This window comes from Notamacropus eugenii, chromosome 3, assembly GCF_028372415.1.
Source record: "Notamacropus eugenii isolate mMacEug1 chromosome 3, mMacEug1.pri_v2, whole genome shotgun sequence".
In the NCBI taxonomy this organism is placed as follows: domain Eukaryota; kingdom Metazoa; phylum Chordata; class Mammalia; order Diprotodontia; family Macropodidae; genus Notamacropus; species Notamacropus eugenii.
The window spans coordinates 378364520-378387978 of NC_092874.1; the positions used below are offsets into that span (position 1 = coordinate 378364520).

The window sequence follows — 23459 nt, forward strand, 5'->3', positions numbered from 1 at the left end:
TGAAATTCAGTTTTGTATTCATGATAACAATTCAAAGCGCTTTCATGATGCCCTGAAGGCTATTTAAAGGTCAAAGACTCATGGTACACTTCAACTATGTGGCTGATGGAGACACATTTATTAGTGATAAGGATGTGATTCTGTAGAGAAGGGCTGAATACTTCCATAGTATTCTCAACAGACCATCATCAATCAATGCTGAGACCATTCACCATTTACCTCAGGTTGAAGTTACTCCCTCTCTAGCTGAACTTCCAATTGAAGTTTTGAATGCCATTGGGCTCCTCTCATGTGGCGAAGTGCCTGGTGCTGATTTTATTCCAGTTGAAATTCACAAGGCAAGGGGTCCACTGCTTATCCAAAGGCTTATTGAAACCTTCTGGGTTAAATGGCAAAGGAGGTCCAGGATGCTTCCATTTTCATCTCTATAAAGGTAAATGAAATAGAGTGTCCTGTAGCAATTACAGGAGTCTCTCTCTCTTAGTCATTGCTAGCAAGATTCTTGCTAGAGTTCTCCTTCATAGGCTGATCCTTCACCTGGAAGATGGTCATTTACCTGAGAGTCAGTATGGCTTCAGAAAGGGCTGAGGAACAGTCAATATGGTGTCTGCTGCTTTGTGATCTCTTGCCTAGTGTGAGTTCTCTGTAAAATACTGTTTTGGCATTCAAACAATGTGGCTAGCTCATTGAAGTTATGATCTGTGCCATAGAGTTTGAGTGCTTGGCAGTTCAGCTGGACAAAGGACCTCAGGTGTTGGGTACTCATCTTGCCTGGTGATCTTCAAAATCTTCCTAAGACAATTCAAATAAGTGTGTATTGACTGATTGAGGTACCTTCCACATACTATGTCATGTAAACGCTTCAATATGGTGGGTTCGCTGGAGGGGGAGGGGGTAATATGTAAAATCAACATTAAGACAAATACTCCTTGAAGGTCCACCTTGTGCATTATCTACCAACAGGCTAGGAAACATAAATCAAATAGTAAAACTTTTCATTAGGACATATTAACACAACAAATAACTAGGGACAGTCCCTGAGCTCCCTTAAGCCTTAGGTTGCATTCCCTTCTTGGCTGCCATGTTGTACTGTAGTCTCATATTCAGCTTGTAGTACACTAAAATCCCTCCCATCTTTTTCAGATGAACGGTTTCTTGACTGTGTAGCTATGCCTCAGGAATTGTGTGATTTGTGAGTCTGCCCTACCAACATACAAAGAAAATTGAAGTCATCCATCAGGAACTCTCCATTTCACTCTAAATGCTCTATTTCAAATTCTTTCAACATCAACGTGTTTTGTCTTCTCCCTCGCTCTACTTACTTATGAAGTGGCCTTCCTGAAGTTAACCCTTTAACTTAATGCTTTTTAAGCATCCTTCTCGCATCGTCAGTCTCTTCTTAGCTGTTGACTCTCTGACACCAATCAACTTAAGCAGGTCTCCCTCATCCTTAAAAAGGTTTCATTTTATCTTGCTATTACCTTAAGATATTGTTCTGTATCTCTTCTCCCTTTCACAAAAAGCATCATTCATAGTTGTCACCTCCATTTCTTCAAGTCTGTCCATTTCTTGGTCTCTTATAATTTGACATGTAGCTGTCAACCCCCAAAAGTCTACAAATCATAGCCAATTTTTTTCTGTGTCCTTTGATGTGGGGGATTGATATGACCCCAAAGTTGTTTCTTTTTGTTGGAAAGGTACCAGAATCTGTTTCTCCTTGTTCCCCCTTTGAATTTGAACCAGATGGCTCAAAAAGCAGAGACCATAAATTAAAATTCTCTTGGGATATAATACCTATGGGCTATCAGGACACATGGTGGGTGATCCATGAAAGACCTTTCTGAAATCCAGTTTTATTGTGCTTATCTGTCTACAGGTATTCTTCTGATCTTATATATACTCCTCTCCCTGCTTAGTTCCTGACCCCCTTCTTCTTCATCACCTTTAGGTGTCTACTCCTACCCCCCTCCATCTTTGTCTTCAAGATTTTCAGTTCCTTTTGATGTATCGTTGTCCCCCTCCCCCCAAGAGAAAAAGGAAAGAAAAAAAAATTTACATGTTTACTTTATTATATATTTAAAAGGAACAGCAAGTCGTACATAATAGGTTGAGTTTCATGGGCAAAAATCTTTTTTCTACTAAGTTATAGAATGCCTGTTTTATTTCATAAATTAAAAATAAAATAAAATTTAAAAAAATTTTTAAAATAGGTTTAAAGTCAGGTGACACTACTTGACTGAGTAGTTGTTCTATGTACTAATGAACTTTCCCCTTCTAGCTATGCTTCTGACTTTCTGGATTTCAACACCTTGTCTTATGTGCAATCTCAACGGAACATCCCTGCAGCCTACTCACTCTGGAACAGCCTTGTGGTGTCCCAGCCCCCTTTTTCCATTAGTGAGTTCCTCCTTAGGGCTCCATATTGTGAAGAAGCCCAACTAATCTTTATTACTTTCTTGGCTATGTTTCTAATTTTCTGGATTTCAAAACCATGCCTCCGTCTGGCTACATTTCCTCTCTCCACGTTTCAGTCTCTAGTTTGCTTTTGTGTATTAGATTGTGAACTCCTTGAAGGCAGTGACCATCTTTCTACTTTTATAAAGACAGTGCTTAGCACAATGCAGTAAGTGCTTAATAAATTCTTGTTGCCTTGGCCCCAAGGTAATAAGGAGAAAACATACCTATTTCAGCCAAGGGAAATAGCATGGTGTAGTGAAGAGTGATGAATTTGGGATCACAGAATCTGAGGTGTAATCCCAGTTCTGCCACTTACCTATATGACCTCCAGCAAGTCACTTAACATTTTTGGATCTCATTTTCCTCATTTGTAAAATAAGAGGGTTAAATTAGATGACTGCTGAGGTTTCTTCTAAGTCTACCTCTAAAATCCATTGATTTTCCTTACCGGAGAAAAAAACCACTAAGAGTTTGTTTTTCTACAATCTGATGATGATGCACTACCTTCCTAAATGGTGTAAGATAAGCCTCTAGGCTTTAAGCCAAAAGAGAGATGGCAGAGTTCACTTATGAGGTAGAGCTAGACCTTCAGTTGAGAACTCCAGTTGAAGTCAGAAATCAGAAGGAGAGAGAAGTCCCACAATTTTCTGTTTAATGGAGCCATAGCTGGCAGCAACCTATGATAGGACCATGTTGCACCACAGCAACCTATGACAGGACCATGTTGCACCACAGCAAACTATGATAGGACCATGTTGCACCACAGCAAACTATGATGTGACCATGTTGCACCATCAGTGGCCACATGAGACTAGTAAGGAACAACATCCAGCAGGGATTATAGACCATAAACACCCACCCATCAGAGACTCTATACCTGTCAGACTCTGCATGACATACCAGTGGAAAGCATACCCAGTAGAAGCCTTGTGATGATGTGAATAAATGATAGTAATGACCTGCAGTGTGGGAGGCATGAATGACCATTCTAGGCATGTGCCCTGATCACATATTTTCCTTACATGTGCCCTTTTCCATGAATGTGCTCTAGCTATGGCCACTCCTCCAACTGATAGTGTGCAAGTGTGCTCTGGGTTAGGAGGAACATGTTTTACTGTTACTTTTCTTACTATGCCATTTTATTAAATGCCTTTCCTTTGAATTAATTTGTGTCCTCTGGCTAAAAAGTAAAAGCAAATATTTAGATGGGTTGTATGGGTAAGGATTCTAGCACTCTCACTTTCTTAGATGTAGGGGGGAAATATATATATATATATGTACACATATAAAAGTTCTGATTTTGTATGAATGGGAACCCAGAGAGTACTCTAACCCAGAGCAGCTCCTTTAGGGAGTGTGTGTGTGTGTGTGTGTGTGTGTGTGTGTGTGTGTGTGTGTGTGTGTGAGAGAGAGAGAGAGAGAAACAGAGAGACAGAGAGGAACACATGTGATCAGGGCACACATACAGAATGGCAATTCATGACTCACCCTGCAGGCCATTAGTACAATCTGCTCCCAGCATCACAAGCCACAAGGCTCAGTACATAGAATACTGGTTCTGCAGGTCACAGACGTGAGTTCACATTTTATTTTGGACCCATAGGAGCTGTGTAATGGTGGGCAAGTCACTTAAACCTCAGTGTCTTCATTTAAAAAGTGGAAATAATAATAGGACCTCCCTCACAGGATTGCTGTGAAGAAAAAAATGAGACTAGAGCTAACAGATGCTAGCTATTGTTAGCTAGTGAGGTAGAGTGTCTCCAGAAAAACTGAGAATTTCCTTCCTATTCCTAACTAGATCAGGGCTTCTTAGCCCTTGTTTTCAAGCCTTTTCCTCTGCAGTCCTTCCTTTTTTTCCACCTTCCTGGTCCTCTCATTCTCAAAACCTAGCTCCAAAAGCCTTTGCTAAGGACTGCGCTGTCCACACAAGGACAAGAGGCCAACAGGGCCAGCCTTCAAAGAGCTGGCCAGAAGGCGTTGACCTGGACAAGCCACTTAATCACTCTTGGTCTCCAGTTTCCAGTCTATGAAATGAAGCGCTCGCGTTAGCGTGGCCTCTAAAGTCCCTTCCAGCTCTCTCTAAGAGCCTCCCTTGTGCTCCCACGTTCTCCCACTCTCAGGCTCTCTTCTAGGCCTGACCGCACTTGGGAGGTAGAGCACCATCGAGACGGGGAGTCTTCCGCGGTGTCCTAGAGAGGCCGGACCACGTGCCCGCGGGGAGGGAGCGCCGCCCGTACGCACGCCTCGCCTGCTCTCCCCAGGCCCTCACTTCCGGCGGCAGGCAGCTCCGCGGTCCTCTCCGGGCTCGGGTGAGTGTGAGGCGGGGGCGGGGCAGGGCCGCCTGGGACCCGGACCCCGGTGTCCCGGCTCCCCTCTCTCGGGGCGGCCGGTCCGATGGCTCGTTTTCTATTTCACTTTTACCCCGAACTGACCCGGACCACCGACTGTCAACACCGCCCATTTTACAGAGGGGGAAACTGAGGCCCGGACTAGAACCCAGGACCCTTCATCCTCGCGCCGCTGCCGCAGCGTCAGGACCTGGGCCCGCGGGGGGCAGGGGTTGGGAAAATTCACTTAATTTTAATCGAAAATAGCGTATGTTATTGTTTTCGCCTGGGTGCGGTATTAACGTTTAAAAGCAAAGTCCGCCCCTCCCCCAGTCCTGCCAACCAAAACATTTTTCCGTATAGCGCTCCTTTAAAAAAAATACTTACTTTTTTTTGAGTTCCAGACGTGGAAAATTATTTACAGTGAAAACAAAATAAAAGGAACGGCGTGTCTCAGTGCCCCAGCCAGCCCTCTCCCCTTTCCAGGCGACATCGCTCCTTGCGGTGCCCCAGACTGGTGGAAGGGGCCGGCCCTGGCCACGACGCCGAGTTTAAACTCTCTTGTAAATGGTGGCGTGTGAAAGTAGCGTGTGTAGAGTACGTGCATATTTACCTATTATTTCTCCAAGCCCCCCTGTCGGTGGGGGGATGCTGCTCTTACCCCCATTTTCCTGGTGAGGAAGGTGATCCCAGTTTAAGGGACTTGCCCAAGGTGGCACAGCTACTCAGTGTCAATATCAGGTCTTTCTGAGCCCTACGTCATCAAGCCGCTCCTGCCCTGCAGAATGAGATGATCTGTAAAGTACCTTCTTGCTCTGACATTTTGAATTTTACCCCCTGTGTATATATCTGTATATATATCTATACATACAGATGTTATTTTTAAAGATTGGCCTTTTTTCCACGTTCCTTTGGGCTCTTAACATATCTTTTTTTTTTTTAATCTAACTTGCCCTCCTGGGTGATTTTCTTTCATTTGGTGTCTCTTCTCTCCTGGTGACTTTTAGCAGAATTTTGTTCAGTTTCTAGATTCTAGAATGTCCGAGATGGGAAGAGCTAGACACCGTCTCATCCAATCCCCTCTTTTACAATTAGGGAGACTGAGACTTGGAGAAGTGGAAATGACTTGTCCACATGAGAGAACTGGAACCCTAAAAAACTAAGTCAATAAAATTTATTAAATCCAGAGCACTGTGCTGGGGCACCACAAAGTTTCGTTAAGACACTGCCCCTGCGCCTGAGGTCTTTGCTTGTCTGCCCCAGTAATTTCTCATCAGATTTTCTTGGAGCACTTGATGTGGATCTCTCTTTTCTTGTACCTTATAGCATACATTTTTTTGTGAATGTCTTGTTTTCCCCTAACTCCCGGTAGATGGAAAACTGCTTCAGGGTAGGCGCTCTGTCATTTTATTGTTCATGTTATCTCCACCCAACGTGGTGCTTGCCCCTAGTACATTCAATAATTGTTTAATTGAACTGGAGCACATGACATGATGAATAATGACAGCTAAGACAAACTAATACATGATAAGTGCATCAGAGAGTGCTGTTTGAAGCTTGAGAGAAGTTTCATATAGATGACTTGGATCATTTGCCTTATAACTGCCATAGCCTTTACAAGAGGCCCCTCACCCTGAGAGAGGACGGCCACAGAATGCAGTAGCATTAATAAATGCATCTTCAGCTCTGAAGAGGCAAGCACTGGACTTCCTTGGCGGGTTCATGGTAGTCCTTCTCTGAGTCAGTTTTGCCGTTCTCTTTGATAGGCCAGAAACCATAATGAATGAATCTCGGGGCACAGACCTCGTTTCTCTGTTGTCTGCAGCAGTGTGCTGGGTTCTGATCATTAATAAAAGTCACACGTAGTCATACTTTGGGGGCGAGGGGAAGAGAGCGGGAACCTCAGGAGCACAGAACCTGTGAATTTCTCCCCTGCACTTTCTCTTTGACTAACCAAAGATTCAGATCTTTGTTTTTCCTTTATTCCTCCCAAGCCCTTTTTTTTTTTGAAGGTGAAGCAGAGGAAAAATTGGACAGTAGCCACATCCATTTTTCCAGTGGAGAAATCCCCTCTCCTCATTTCGTTACCATCAGACATTTATTGAGCATTCTAGCTCATTTTCTGTGATGTTCCTTTCGCTGTCCTCTGTCTCACCTCTTCCCCTCATCCCCCCAATCCTCCCCACCAAAAAAGCCTTAGTGTTTCACTTTGTAGGCCTGTCTTTTTTGACTCTCCTTGAAGAGATGCATTTGGACTGACCTTGGGCAAGTTTCTTTTACTTTCTCCTTTTCAGTTTTTCTGTCTATAAAATGAGAATTGTTTTTAGAATGATCATTAAGGGTCTCGTTCAGCTCTTAAGGGTCTGGTTCAAATAAAGATAGACTTCCCAGAGGAATTGAAACTTGAAAGCTGAGTTGCAGAATCCTCGATATAGAAGGGGCCTTAGAAATTATTTAGGCCCGAGGTGGGGAGCCTGCATCTTGGAGGATACATGTGGCCCTCTAGGTCCGCAAGTGCTACCCTTTGCCTAAATCCCGACTTCACAAAACAAATGCCCTTAATAAAAGGATTTGTTTTGTAAAACTTGGATTCAGTCAAACGGCAGTACCCAAGGGCCTAGAAGACCACATGCAGGTTCCCCACCCCTGATTTAGGCTAAAACTTTTGATTCAGAGATAGGGAACCAGACTCAGAGAGGTCAAAGGATGTGTCCAAAGTCACAGGATTAGTGGCAGACCTGGGGAAACTTAACTCCTTGACTTCCAGAATATATCAGAATGTATATTTTTGATTGTAAGTTTATTTTAATGTAGCTAATACACCAGAATCTCAGGAGGGAGCTGCCCACATTTTCTAATATCATCTATCTAATCTCATTATTTTCCAAATGAGGACCAGACAGTTTAAGGGCCTTGCCTCAAGTCAAACATCTGGACCACTTTTTCTTTTCCTTTCATTTTTTTGTAAATGGTATTTTTTTTTTCCAATTTCATGTAAAGATAGTTTTCAACATTTGTTTTTTAAATAAGATTTTGAATTTTGATTTTTAAATAAGATTTTCTCCCTTCTTCCAGGCCTTCCCCTCTCTCCAAGATAGCAAACAGCTTAATCACTATTGGTGTGACTGTAGTCAATGGAGGCAGGAATAATTTGGTCTAGAAAGGTCTGCTAGGGTAGAAGTACCTATATGATAAGAAGGTCATACTAGAAGATCTTTAAGTCCTTCCAAGTTTAAGAAAGTTTTGCGATTTTCTATAATAATATCTGCCTTTACTCGCCTTGACTTCCCTCCTCTCCTAACTTACCATGGCTTCCTCAACAGCAGTAGTATTCATAACAGCTTATGTTTCTGTAGAGTTATACCTCCCTAGTCATATTTGATTTCCAAAACAATTTGTGAGAGCAAGTTAAGTGACTTGCCTTTGATCACGTGGATAATCATAGTAAGTGAAGGCTGATGGGATTTGAACAAGAGTTTTGCCAAGTCTAATTCCAAGTCCAATATTCTTCCCATTCTACTATGCCATCTTTTGTATCCTTCTTGTCCACCAAAGTAGATTCAAGATTTATCCTGTGTTCTGGATGAGATACCTAAAACCTTGGTATCCCTTTCTCAGTACATGAATTATTCATTTACAAAGCAAGCAGTCTTGCAAGTGTAAGTCCTTAGACTACGTAGTAAATATATTCCAGGAAAGTAAAAATTCTGTTTCATGATAAAACTCAGTTTTGTTCTTCAGAAACTTTTAAATCCAGAAAGCAAATTCCATACTTAGAGAACTCAAATGTGGATCCTTTTTAAGTAAAAGGGATTAACTCCCAATTTATCTATTTGGTAAATTTAAATTTGCATATTTTGTTTTTAGATGAGGAACATTTGTATTATACATTTTGAATGACACACAGGAATAGGGGGAGGCGAGGTGCTTGCTATGAAAATGTATATGCTTAACTGAGACCACAAAAAGAAGGGAAGAAAAAAGGGAGTGAAGGAGGAGAAAAGGAAGGGGAGGGGGCATAAATAGAAAGGTTGGGAACATTTTTGCTTTGCCTTCCTGAAACAAGTGACAACTGGTATCTATGTCCCTCCCAGTGCTAAATTTCTGTGATTCCGTGCTTGTCTATAATATATCCTCAGGAACCAGGTCCTCTGGGAACAAGTCTCCTGTGTGACAAAGTTAGTTTTTGCCCCACACAGCAAAGCACAGATTTGACAGTTGGAAGGAAGCACTTTAATGAGCCCACCTTTGCCTCCAATGTCTGAAAGTCATTTAACACAAATTAGCTTGGTGGAGATTGAGTGTTAGTGGTAAGATAATATCCTCTGTCTGTTAATGGCACTACCTTTCACTGTGGCTCAGAATATCAGAATCATCTTTGAGCCCAGCCATTCCCTTGTACCTCACATCCAGTAAGACATCAAATTCTGTTAATTTGTTACACTGTCTTTGGCACCTGATTTTCCTTAGAACCATCATGCAGCTTTTCATGCCTACATTGTTGTCATATTTTCGTCACTGAGGTTTCTGCCTCTAGTCTAAACCCATTCTAGTCATTTTCTATAGCAGGGGTGGGAAACCTACAACCTCCAGGCCACATGTAGCCTTGTAGGTCCTTGGATGTGGCCTTTTAACTGAGTCCAAGTTTTACATAACAAATCCTTTCATTAAGGGGATTTGTTCTGTGAAGTTTGAATTCAAAGGGCCACACTTGAAGACTTAGAGGGCCACATGTGGTCTCAAGGTATAGGTTCCCCACCCCTGCACACTATTGCTATAAATTTTTTATTGACTACTCATTGCTTACTGAGTCAAGTTCAGACTCCCTAATCTGGCTCCGAAACTGGATCCAGACTTCCTTTCTGTCTTTATTTACCAGCATTCTCCTAGAGGAATCCTTTCCTCAAACGGAACTTGATTACTTAGTTCTGAATATACCTGAACTTTCCATCCATCTCCACGCCTTTGCTTATACTGTTCTCTCCACGTACAGCACCCCTACTGGTTGACCTTCATATCTTGAAATTCTATTTGTCTTCTAAGGCGAAGCTCAAATGCTGCTTTCCTACTAGAACTGATTTTGCTTGAAGTTCTCTGTGACTTTGTACCTCTTTTGTGTTCCTTATCGCATGGTGTCTTATTCTTACAGTTGTAGTTATACGTCTTTATCTCTTCTGTAGTATTGTGAGTCCTTTGTGGGCAGTGATGTCCTTATGATGAGGAGGCTGAGTCAGTTCAGAGTGTAGACAGCTGGGACTGGTTTAAGCAGTCTGGGCTTGTTATTAACATAGTAGATTCAACATGCTGGGCCAAATTTGGGTTAGTGTGAAGTTCCCCACCTGGCTGGTTAGCAAGGACCCACATTCTATTTTGTTTGTTGGTTGCTATGGACTGGGAGATAAAAAAATGAAAAAACTAATCTGACAGAAAAAGATTGCTCATGGATCTTGTGGGTGGTGTGTGGGTGTTCCATATTTTTTATAATTAATATGTATAATGATGGGAGGAATGCTGGACTCTTCAAATGATGTCTGCATGCTTTTATTTTGATTTGACTCATGATGCGCCCCTTCACCTAGATCAGGGGTCCTTAACTTTTTTTGTGTAATGAATCCCTTTGGCGGTCTGAGGAAGCCTATAGAAACCTGAGAGTATTGTTTTATGTATAAAATAAAATACATAGGATTCCTAAGAAGACTAATTATGTTGAAATACAGTTCTCAAACTGTTTAAAAAAAAATTTTGTGCACCCAAACTTAAGAACCCTTGATAGAGATGGTATAGTTCTTTTTTGCTAGTGGCAACTTTTGATAAAAATAGATAAGTCAGAGAATGAATTGTCCTTTGAGAGGTCTGCTGCCATTTTGACATTTGAAGCACTTATCTCTATGATAAAAGGAAGTTGAGAGTCTGGGAACTACTTTATCAGTTTTTAAATTGTTGTTCCACCATAGGAGATTGAGGATTGTTGGCAGAGGCGCTGTCAGTGTGGAAAACTAGTAATAAACAAGTACCCAAAAGATCCCGGGGCCATTATTCTCTGCTTATACTATTCTTTACCTTGTGTGAGTGTCTTCTCATTTCCACTCTCCCTGTAATGTGCTCCAGGAACAATATCGACTCTCATTCCCACTGGCTCTTTTAGGGCTTTGAAAAAAACTCTTGTCATAGGTGATCAAGATCAAGAATGGTCCAGACTCAACTGCATGAGCTCCTTGGCATCCCAGGAATAAACTAAGATATCACTGACGTAGACTTCCACCTTGCAGCCGAGAAAGGTCTTGAAAGCTGGAATTTGTTAACTTCTGGAAGACTGCTGGCACATTGAAATCTGAAGGGAGCTATAGACTATGAACTTAAAATGCCTCTGTTTCATCTGGATGGCTATTTCTATAAAGCACCCTGTGGTTTGCAGATAAGATTGAATGCTATTTTAAAGTTCATTTTGATAAATATTCTAACCTGGGTCAGTTGGTATGAAACAGGGGTGGGGAAGCTGCAGCTTCAAGGGCACATGTGGTTCTTTATGTCCTCAAGTGTGGCCCTTTGACTGAATCCAAACTTCACAGAACAAATCCCTTAATAAAAGAATTTTCCCTATAAAACTTGGACTCAGTCAGAAGACCACACCCAAGGACCTAGAAGGCCACAGGTTCCGTACCACCCTTCCCCCCCCCCCCCTCCACCCAGTCTAGAAGATCAGATAAAGAGAAGGGGAAAACCAGTTCCAGATAGTTGCCATGTTCTGGGCTTGGTTTTTAGGTTGCTGAACCTCTGATACATTTCCAGGGTCCTGTTGCCAGTGAATGTGCTGGTCCTGAGGTACCGTTACAGAGAGGGTTTTCTGGGGTGCAGCATTCTCTGAGATAGACCAGGTTTTGTCATCTCAGCCTCTCCCTCTTGGCACCTGACTCCCAGGTATCACATACATGGAAACATACATATCACCTCAGGAACACAAGTACCACAACTTCTCTGATGCAGTTCCCAGAGGGAAGGCAGCTAGGGTGGTACTTCAGATGTTATAGGAGGTTACAGAAATCATACTGGTCCCTTAAAATCAGCAGTATTCCCTGAGTTTGGGTGTTGGCAGCAGCAGCCCTGGATGCCTGTTCTGAGGAAGTCAGCCAGCTTAGTGGCAGCTTAGCCCAGGCAATCTTCTCTGGGAAGTCTCCAGCTCCTGTTGCCTAGTCCTACCTCCTTGCTTTTCCCCTCTGTGCCCTATTAGAGCATGGTTCAAACTCCTCAGCATGACACTTAAAGCCTTCTACAGTTTGGCTTCAACTTATTTTCCATATTTATGTCCTGTTACTCTGTTACAGTTTCTGTGTCAGCCAGATTAGCCTACTTGCTGTTTCCAGAGCTGGGCATTCCATCTCTTGACTATGCACATACAACCTGTGCCCCATGTCTGGAATGCTTTCCCTCCTTACCTTTGCCCCTTGGGATCCTTAGTTTCCTTCAAGGATAATTTGGGTGCCACCCTCTAGGGACACATTTCCTGATCATCCTAGCTATTTCATTTTTTGTCTTTGTGTCCCTAACACCTACTATGTCCTAGTTAATGTTCTTTCCCTCCTCAAATTATCTGGTACATATCTAGTTAGATGTTATACCTCCCAGTAGAATGTAAGTTCCTTGAGGTCATGGACTTTTTATTTTGTCTTTGGGTCTTCGACACTTAGCACAATGGCTTAGAGAAGTACGATAGATGCTTAATAAGTGTTTGTTGAATTGAAAATTGGGGCTTGGGATGGAGATTTGGCGATTATCATTGTGATGCTATGGAAATGGATGACATCTCCATGGAATATAGTATAGAGGAAGAAGAAAGGACAGCTGAGAAGTAAACCTCAGAGTAGGTTCACATTTAGGAAGTGAGAAGAGAAAGGGAAGGTGGTCAAGGGATAGCCAGAGAAAAAGGATGAAAATCAGGTTGAGACAGTGTCCTGAAGCCAAGCTCTCATTTTAAAGGGTACAGTCATTATTTTCAAGTGGGGAACATCCCCATCTTGTGGACTTTTAGGGAATCTCCATAAATATTTTTGTTGTGTTCTGCAGTGCCGGGTTTAAAGTTGTCCCACTTATGTGTATGAATGCCCTCCCATGAACAAAGGTCCTCCATCATCTGTTTTTTATTTTGTCATTTTCTACCAGGCCCAAGTTTAAAAAAAGAAAGAAATTGGTAGCACAGGAAAGAATGTTTATTACTGTCTGCAAAAATCCTTAGAAACCTCAGATGGACCCTATGTTTACTTCAGTAATAGGAGGTTAAGAGAAACTCCGTAGGATGGCATTGTTTCCACAGTATACTAGGAGAGAATAGAAACCCTGGTCTAAAGCCATAGATGGTAGTACTGGAAAGTTAAGAAAGGAGATAAATGTTTGGGGCCTTTAAAAGAAAAGAGAGCATGTAATCAGAATGTAAACCTGTGCTGGGAAGTTTTTGAGTGTTTAAACCAGGACCCGGCCTTCCACAGTCTCCTGTCTCCCACCTTAACCTCTTCTTTTGGAGCCACCACTAGTATCTGAGAACCCAATGCTTGTTAGGTAGGGAAAGAAAGAGATGAGACAAGATCTCTATCCTATTGACAGTGATGCAGACCAAGGGTACTTGTGGTCTTGGGATAGAGGGCTGGAATGCATTTTGTCTAATTGCTAACCCCTTCACCTTGCCCCATTCTCTCTTTTTCAGTTTCCTTTTGGACCTTGCTCCATCTAGCACTCACCTTCTTCACCTGTATTTTCCTGTATATTCTGTTTCTGTACTGGCTCGTTGCAGTTCGCTCAAGCTGTTGTCCTTTCTGTCCTATGCCTTTCACTGTTAAACATTTAGAAAGACTAAACTTGAACTTGCTTTCTTATCATCCACTGACTATTTTACTTCCCTTCCAGAAATACCTCCAGAGATGCCTTTCTGATAAAACACTACCTCCTCAGCCTGGCATTTAGGTCTCTCAGAAACCTGGTTTCACCCTATCTTTCTAGCTTTTTCTCATATTACTTCTTGACATACTTCTCTGTGCTTTGCAAGTTGTTCCTCTTGTCTGTAGCACACAGCTTCCTCCTCCTTGCCTCCCAGAAGCCTGTTCTGTCTTCATGATTTAGCTCAGGTGTTTTCTCACCCTGGTCCTTCCCTCCCCTTGTAAGTGCCCCCTTCTTCCTCCAAAACTCTGATTTGATTCCTTTTCTCCCTCTATACGCTTGGTAATCTCATTGACTAGAATGCTAACTTTCCCCATCTGTTTCTTTCATTCATCCATGCTAGGGAGTGTTTCTGGAGAGAAGTAGAAAACTTTACTGACTTGATCTACTTAGAAGCTGGAGTTTGAAAGAATCTTGGAGATCATCTAGTGCCATCACCTCAGTTTAAAGAGGAAGAGGATTGAGTTCTAGGGAGGAGATATCACCTGCTCAAGGTCATAAAGGTTGGAGGTGAAAGAATCAGGTCTGTTTGATTTTGTCTCAGGTACTCTGACCCTTAAATCCAGCACCTTTCCACTGACTGTACTGCCTTACTTAATATGAGCATACATATTAAATTTGCAGATGATGGAGCTGGTAGGGCTAGCTAACTGACTGATGACAGCATTTAAAAAAGATTTGGCAAGTTAGAACGTTGGGCTGCTTCTAGGAGTGTGAAATTTAATTAGGGATAAATGTTCAGATACTTTGCTTAGGGTTTTTTAAATTAATAAATCACTGTGAAAGTGCAGAATAGGGCAAATGTGACTGGAGAAATTTGTGTGAAAAAAGCTGGCTGTTTTAATATAATGCAAACACCACATGAATAACCTGACAGCCAAAAAAAAAAAAAAGACTGATGTGATCTTATTCCACACTAATTAAAACATCATTTTTGGCCTAAAAAAGTCAAGTCACAGGATCCTAGAAGGCACCTTAGAAATTATTTAAATTCTTAAGAATCTAATTTCTTAAGAAAAGAAATTTCTTAGATATGGAAACTGAGACCCAGATTGGTGATCATGTCTAAATACTGTGCCCTGATCAGGACAGGCAGACATTTGGAGTATTGTGTTTAGTTCTGGCACCACATGGTAAACTAAAGAACAAGATGGTAGTATCAGAATAAGAAGAGTCAAAACTAGGTAAGGATTGGTTGGAAGGACTATATTGAGCCTGGAGTACAGAAGGCTTAGAGGGGATGTGAATGGGGAAGTTTGTGTGCTTAAGTGTTTGAAGGACTGTCATAAGGAAAGGGACTGGATTTGTCTTCTTTAACCCCAGGAGACAATGGGTAGAAAGTGCAGAGAGATATGTTTTAGATTAAATATAAGGAAGAACTTGTTATTGTTGTTCAGTCATTTCTGTCGTGTCCAACTCTTTGTGATCCTGTTTGAGGTTTTCTTGGCAAAGATACTGGAATGGTTTTTGCCATTTCCTTCTCCAGTTCATTTTACAGGTGAGAAAACTGAGGCAAACAGAGTGAAGTGACTCACCCAGGGTCACAAACCTAATAAGTATCTGTGGTCAGATTTGAACTCAGGACGATGAATCTTCCTGACTCCAGACCCAGCACTCTAACCACTTTGCCACCTAACTTCCCCAAGGACAAACTTACTAACAAAGTTGTTCCAAAGTGGGATGTACTACCTTTGGAGATGAGATAAATTAATATTATAATATTTTATTAATAACTAATTATTAATTTGTGATTCATCTTTTTCCTCCTGTTTTTATTAAGACCCCATCCCTGAAAAGGTCATTCAGTCTCTAAAGGGTATAAATGAGTAAGGTAATTATCCCAGCCCTGAGGTATCTACCTGGACTGGGACTCTTACTTTGTTTAGTTGTTATCCTTTGTTCTCAAAGAGGACCAAAATGACATCACTATGCTAGAGTGTCCAACTGTGACTGATCAACCAATTCGAGCTCAGAATGCTCAGTCTAAGACATCACCCGTACTTTTGTTTATAGGATAAATAAAAGTACCAGCAGGGACTCTTATTTTTGTTTATAGATTAAATAAAAGTAAGGGCTAGGACCCTAACATTTTGTTTACTCTGGAAACAAGCCAGTTAGAGGTTATACATCTCCTTGCCCTTGTCTCTTTTTGTTAGAGTTTAGGGCAGCCCAGCTCATGAAAGAGAAAACTAGCCAGAGAGGTCAAGAGGGAAATGGTTTGGCCAGCCCAGATGCCTTGAGGTTGCCGAGTCTCATATGATCTAGCCTGTAATCTCAGTGGGAGGAGCTGAAGGCTTTTAGCCCATCCTCTCATTAAATATCTACTCATCAGGGTTGAGTTTCACTTGTCAGGGGAGTTTTCTGTCAGAAGAAACATATCTGATTTAAGGTGTTTCAGAGTCTCCACTGATGTCTTTGGTTATGGAGAGAAACCACTAACCATCAATTTATTGATTATTGGTTAGCCTAATTGTTAATGAATAAGACCTGGAAACCTTGTCTCTGGAGGTTTTATTTGCAACACAAGAGGTCTTTAAGAAGTAAGTTGATCCTGTCTTACGTTATCTGGACGCTTCCTGCTGTAGAACAGTCCTATTACTCATATGCTATTTACTCCTGATCATATTTCCCAGAGAGGCCATGTCAGCCACCCCCCTGCCCTCCATCCTCTGTCTGACTGCCTGCCACTTCCCATACTCTCAGCTGATGAGGTCTGATATTGTTCCCTCAGCTCAATTAGACTCACTTCAACAAGCATTTAAGTGCCTACTCCTGTGCTTAGCTTAAAAACCTTTCTAGGTCTTTACCTCTATTCCCCATGCTGTCAGAAGAGAGGTGGCCTTCCTTGTTAAGGGTTGCTTCTGTACCTGTACCCTTCATTCCATTCCATTCTGTCTTCTCCAGGCCCTTCACTAAATCTGTCTTTCATCTTCTTCTATCTTAACCTTTCCACTGCCTCGTCTTAGCAGTGGCTGAAAGGTCTCTGCTGACTTTTGTGGACTTGCCCAATTCTGAGGTACTACTGAGGCACTTTGTCAGTAGCTGTGTCCATGAACTTTCCCAGTGAGCAAGTTGTTCATTGGAACCATGAGAACCAGACGTGCACCGAACTTTGCTGATATGGACTATTGTGACAGCGTCCTACCTAATTTCCTTTCCTTCAGTGTTTTCCCGTTTCCTGCCAAATAAAATACAAATACTTTAGCCTCGCTTTCCATAGTCTGACTGTAAACTACCTCTGCAGTCTTTCTTCATACCACACCCTTTTGTTTATTCTGTGTTCTGGCCAAACATGTTCTCCAAACTGGTTCTGTATATGCTCATTTCTTTGCCTTTGCTCATATCATGACCTGTGCTTAGAATGTCTTTCCCTCTTCCTCCTCCTCCTCCTCCTCCCCAATCCACCATATTCAGCTTACCTGTTGAAAATCTAAGCTCTTTAAAGGCTTTGCTGAAATGTCATATGCTTCCTTTATGAAACCTTCCCTATCTTTATAAGACCTCAGAACTTAAGTACTCCTAATTTGGATTAGTTTGTTTTGTACACCTCTTCTCTCCCCTATCTTTGGATCTCTCCTAATATCCAACTCAATTCCTTGAATCTCATAAATGCTTAATAGATATTTGTTAAATTGAACTGAATTTAATTCCCTGGTAGTATCTTTGCTTTTTAACATGTGTTAAATTATAAATGTTTAAATGTTTTAAGAAATCATTCAAATCAAGTATTTTCACTATTTTAGCTCCAAATAGCTTATGTTTGAAAAAAAGTTGCTTATTTTTCCACCCTGATTTCTCGGTAGATTCATGCTACAATGAAGAAATGGCCGCTCTCCAAGCAGCAGAGTCTCCTCCTGTCTGGGCTTCTCTCAGCTGTTCATCACTCGAGACACAACATGTTGACAGAATGGTGCTCCATGACTCCTATGAATCACAATCCAGTACTTCATTTATTCATTTGTTTATTCAGCAAGTTTTTATTGAGCTCCTGACATACAGACCTGTTAAATATAACACTATGGTGGGCACTGAGGGTGATTTAAGGAGCTGTAAGACAGTTTCTGTCTACCAGAGATTTATAATCTAGAGGGGCATATTTCAAAGGACCGACTTTGTTAACTGACTAATTAGATAAAATGGATGAAGTTGAGGCAACAGTTAAAGACAATGCTGAGGTTTTAAGCCTGCGTTACTGGGAAAATGGTGGTGCCACTGATTGAATTAGGAGAGATGGTAAGGGAAGGAACTGATTTTGAGTTGAGTTTGAAGTGATAGTAGACAAACCAATAGCTATGTCCTACAAACATTCTGAAATACCTTTTTGCTACTTTATGGAAAGTTTGTGATTGGCAGTACAGATTTCATTCTCATTAGCATAAAAGAGGCCAAGAATTGGGCCTTAGAGAATGCCTGGGGGTGTGGTAGCAGGCAGGTCGATGGCACCATAGTGCACAGAATGATGTACCTAGAAGTCAGGCATACTCATCTTCCTGAGTTCAAAATTGGCCTGACATTTGCTAGTTGTGTGACCCTGGACAAGTCACTGAATCCAGTTTGCCTTGGTTCCTCATCTGCAAAATGAGCTGGAGAAAGAAATGACAAACCTCTGTGGTATCTTTGCCAAGAAATCTCAAATGAGGTCATGAAGATGCAGACACAACAGTAAAATGATTGAGTAACAACAGGAAGAGAGAAAAAAAACTTACCACCTACAATTTTGAGCTTTAGGTCTCAGCCTCTGACTCATTATGTCTCACCATGGGCCTCTTTGGTAATTTAATCCCCCAACTAAGAAATCCTTTCTCTATATTGGTGGACTGTAGATCACACTCATTCATTTAGTCTTAAAAAACCTAGAAGAATGACATACCTACTACGGATACTTAATTAACTATTGGGTGATTATTTCATGACATCTGAGAGAGGGGATCCTTGATGGGGATCTTTATTGGGAATACATTTTTACTCATGAATCCTTTCTCATTCCTTAGCTCCATCTGCTCCCAAGGTTCCCACACTTTTCCTCAAGGGGAATTCAGAAGACCAGGTGATGGCAGCAGCACCCTTGACGATCAGGTCTCAGGTAAGTTGTGGTCCTTCTTCCCTGTTGCCTTAGTATGACCTTTACTCCGTCCCTCAGCACCTCTCTCTAGTAGTGTCTTTTCCAGGGTCCTGAATTCCAGCTCACTCCAAAAGAGGCCAGACCCATTCTTTGGGTGATGGTTACAAACTAGTATTATTATCCCTATCCCATTTTATGAACTTGGTAAAAGCAGTGGACTACATTAAGAGGCCTGGGTTCTAATCCTGACTTATTATAACTGCATGATCTTAAGGAAGTCAGTTTTCCTCTCTGGTTCTCAGTTCCCTTCTTTATAAAATGGGGAGGTTGGAGGCAATACATTGTAGTAGAAAGAATGTTGGATCTGAAGTTAGAAGACTAAAGGTCAAATCCTGCCACTTAACACCTGTGTGACATAACCTCTCTGGGTATCATTTTCTTCACCTGTAAAATGAATAGTTTAGATTAGATGTTCCCTGAAGTCCTTTCTAGCTCAGATTGCTGTGAGCCTGTGGCTGGATGATGTCTAAGGAACCCCTTCCTTCCTGTCTTTTCTTTTTCTTTTTTTTTTTTTTTAACAGAATCTGTGATTTCTTTGGTATTTGTAGTTCCTGGTGAGGAAACTCTACAATGCAGATCAGCCACCTAGAGTTTTAGAAAGGTGCCTAGGGGTACTCAGACCAGGTCATATGGCCATTATGTGTCCATGGTGGGACCTGCACCTGTGTTTTCTTAACTCTGAGGTTGGCTCTCTATCTACTCTACCATGCAGCCAAAGCTTTGTATAATTTGGAAATCATATGATTCTGGATGGGAAACTGATGTCCAGGCAAGAAACTACGTGATGTCCTTCAGCAGGTTATTGAGAGAGTCATTATTAGAACCCAAATCTCTTAACTCTTAGTTAGGTATTCCTTCCTTTGTACCGTTTTGGTTTGGGGGTCAAACTTTTCAGTCATTCAATAGATACTCCATACAACCTCAAAACCCTTGATTCCTGCAGATGCCCTTCCCCATCTTTCTGTTGCTGCCAACTTTGCCCATCATCCTGGGGCAACCTGGTGGAATTGTCCCCAGGGCAGCAGGACCCTGTTGTTTTAGGAGTCGGTGATATTTGAGGATATGACCATGTATCTCACACCAGAGGAGTGCGGGCAACCCGACCCCACTCAGAGAGCCGTCTACAGGGATATGATGCTGGAGAGCTGCAGGAATGACATCGTATTGGGTAAGGATTCTCCCCAGTTCTACTCCACAATTTTTAACCGTATTTCTTCTTTTCCCCATTTGTTTATGAATATGAGAAATTCAGTGTTCTGCCAGGAGCCTATTAAATGGATATTCATTTTTTTGGACATTCAGTGGGACCAATGGCTCCTTTTTGGGGTAAATGTGATAGTTAACCTTCTATGAAGTAAGCATCTCAGGGTTAGGGAATGTTTCTCAAACATGTTCCCTTTAGTAGGTGAGTGAATGTAGAAGTAATGTATACTAAATGCTATGGCTACAGATACAGAAGTGAGACTGTACCTGCCATCTATTTGGGAGAAACAACGCACTTCTAACCATTAGGAGGGGTGGGTGGAGCAGGGGGGACTTGAGTGGCCCAAGGGGAGCAGAGATTCTGAGCTCCCTCCTAACATGGTTGTGGGTAGGGGTATCAGTGTCTGGCTGGGAGATGGGGAAAGGAAGAGGGCATTGTGGCAGGAGGGTTGGGAGAGAAGGGCAGCAGGAAGTACTTGCCTTAGAACCTCTGACACTAGATGGGGTCTATGAAGTCAGGTGGGAGCATGGAAGAGCCTTTTGTGTTTCATTTTAATTGTTTTAGGCAGCTTAGATTTGTTTTGTCTTACTACCAAACTGGAATTATGTTGTATTGAGTTCTGGTCCTTGTGCCTTAAGAAAACTTTAGCTACACTTGAGAAAGTACAGAGAAGAGCAACTGTATTAATGTCATGTAATGCCATTTAGTTTGTACAGCACCCCTGCAGTCCTTCAGAGATTCATGAATTTGGTATTTCAGGAACTGCTGGCTCAGAGAATGGAAGTTCTCAGCGATACACTTGTTTGCCTTCAGGGTCCTGAGCAGTCCGTTGTATGGCTCCAAGCCATTCTTCACTTTTTGTGTCTCTCATCCCATAAGAAAAAGCTTTTGGTCAAATACTCTTATTTGAGGTAGAGGCACGATCTCGAGGGCACCAACTCATTGTCCACACTGAACATAAGACCCTGATTAACTCTCAGGTGGTAGAGCAGTTGAATCAATGTCCTTGCTATTCTGTTTTTCGTAGTATCAACTTTAACATGACCTACATTTAAGTTTATTGTTGATCTGCAGAAAGATTCTTTGTTGTGAAATACTGAATTTGTATGTCTTATCATCAATCACCTCAAGATCTCTCCTACAGATTATTAACTTTTCAGCTGCTCACTAAGACAAATTAATCTGCCAGGTAAACTCAGGCCTAGCTGTCCTTCTTCCATGCTGGCATGGTGCTACACTCAAGAGAAGTTTGGTCTCTTATGAGCCCCTGTGCTACTGTTTGTGTGTATATCTTTCTTCTGATGAGGGTTGAGTAGTGGAGCCTTCTGTCTGCTGTAATTGTCTAGCTGTTGGCCCTTATAGCACCCTGTGGCCTGGTCAGAATGTAGTTGCCTAAGACTTTTGATGGCCGTAACATGTCCAGTCTCTTGACTTATGTACTTGGGCCAAGGAACCCAATGGGATAGCCAGTAAGCTTATTGCAACCTCTGTTATTTCCTTCTGACCCTGTATGGCAGTAATACTGTAATAATATTTTAATAATTATTTATTATTATTATCAATTAATAATAATACTGTAATCATGATTTTGTCATGGACATGTCTTTGTGTTGGGTCTTCCTCTGAATCTAAGACTACCTACCTGCTAGGGAAGGAGGTTTTCTCACTTTCTTTTTTCCGTTACTTCCAGTTGGGATCCTTCACTTATCACATTTCTAGACTTTTCAATTTATTACCCTTCCCATAAAGTTTAACCTTTCCCCAATACATAACCCCTAATCTGGTGATAATTAGATAGAAGGGTCAAACTGACTCCTGCAATAATATCTGTGGTACTATATTTCTCACAAAATTGACTGAGCCTACCTCGTTTTCTACTTTGGAATTTTGTTAAAATAACTCAACCCACTCATCCATTGAGTAAAACATATACTTTTGTATGACCTCTAACTTCAACCCTTGTATTTTCCATATAATCACCTTGTACACTGTAGTTCCTATAGTTAATGAATATTTGGGGGAATTGGAGGTCCCCCAGACTGACTTATTGTACTCTATGAATATCCAAAGTAGCATAAAAGCAAGGGGCAAACTGGCATTACACCCCTGGGAAACCCTTGAGCTTAGGGAACGAGGCCTAGCTATCTTCTTGTAACCTCCATGCTCTCAGACCTTCCTGAAAACTGGAGACGAGTGACCTCTACGCTCTTCCCTCAGTTGGTAAATCTTACAGCTTACTGCTTAGGATTATTTTCCTCACTCCATATCCTCTTATCTTTCACTGGTGTTTGGTTTTGAGAGACTGCCCTCATCTCTGAACCATTCCCCTGGATTCTTATTCACCACTGCTATTTATAGTTGCTTGGGAAGAGCATATGATCTAGGATATCCTCAGTTTACCAAAGCAATGGGTCTGCTACCCGTATCTAGTAGACTTGGAGAGATTTGGCTTGAGGAGAGGATGTAGGAACCAGCACACAATGTACATGTCTTAGAATTAGTAGAGGCCTACCATTAATGTTTTTTTATGAAGTTTCCAACCTTAAGGTCTAGGGAAATGTTTGAGGAGAGTAATATTGTTCAAATGCACAGTCTCCACAGTGTGATTGAGTAAGGGGGTAGGCAAAAGACAGTGTTCTAACAAAGGTGACTAAGAAGGAATAATTACACAAATGGGCAGAGAACCAGGAGAGATCAGTAACATGGATACCACGGAAAGAGAAGGTGTCCAGGAGAAGAAGGCAGAGACAGTATTAACAGCTTGAGACAAGTCTGTGGTGATTAGGACGAAATAGACCATTGGATTTAGCAGTTAAAAGTATTGTTGGTAAAATCCCAAGACTGGCTCTCTCCCACTTCCATCTCTGACAGTCCTTCTCTGAGGTTCTCATACTTACTCTCTCTTTTTAAGATTCTGCTTTATTTTATTTTTTAAAATATTTTTCCCAATTATAGGTAAAAAGAATTTTTAACATTCCTTTTTAAAAATTTAGAGTTCCAAATTCTCTCCCTCTTCCCCTTCCTCCCTTCCTCTCATAGCTATATATGTGTAATCATGCAAAAGACATTTCAATGATAGGTTGTGAAAGAAGACATGTACCAAAGAAAACCAAACCCAACAACAACACTGCACACAAAAATGTGAAAAATAATATGTTTTGATCTGCATTCAGACTCCTTCAGGTCTTTCTCATTTTTCATCACGAGTCCTTTGGAATTGTCTTGTGTCTTCCTGAGAACAGATAAATCATTCGCAGTTGTTCATCATATAATATTGCTGTTACTGTGTACAATGTTCTGGTTCTGCTCATTTCATTTTACATTAGTCTTTTAAGTCTTTCTAGGTTTTTCTGAAATCATCCTGCTCATCATTTCTTATAGCACAATAGGACTCCATCACCATCATATACCACAACTTGTTCAG

General features: G+C 41.6%; 1 protein-coding gene and 1 long non-coding RNA gene across 3 annotated transcripts in view; one reads left to right on the top strand and one right to left on the bottom strand.

Annotated features, from left to right (window-relative positions):
* LOC140497064 (uncharacterized) lies at positions 1-5302 on the bottom strand. The gene is made up of 2 exons (XR_011964516.1): positions 5172-5302; positions 1-425 (listed from the first exon to the last, which is right to left on the bottom strand). It is a non-coding gene; the product is annotated as an uncharacterized lncRNA (long non-coding RNA).
* LOC140497050 (uncharacterized) overlaps positions 3847-23459 on the top strand; it is a 26214-nt gene continuing 6601 nt past the window's right edge. Inside the window, exons 1-5 of one of the 2 annotated variants that reach the window (XM_072597573.1) lie at positions 4735-4766; positions 14053-14232; positions 17513-17650; positions 18701-18792; positions 19873-19999. In XM_072597573.1, the coding sequence (XP_072453674.1) occupies positions 17533-17650; positions 18701-18792; positions 19873-19999 (337 nt within the window). In that variant the 5' untranslated portion in view covers positions 4735-4766; positions 14053-14232; positions 17513-17532. Of the gene's footprint in view, positions 4767-14052; positions 14233-17512; positions 17651-18700; positions 18793-19872; positions 20000-23459 lie in introns of both variants that reach the window. The other variant, XM_072597572.1, reaches the window with a different exon arrangement.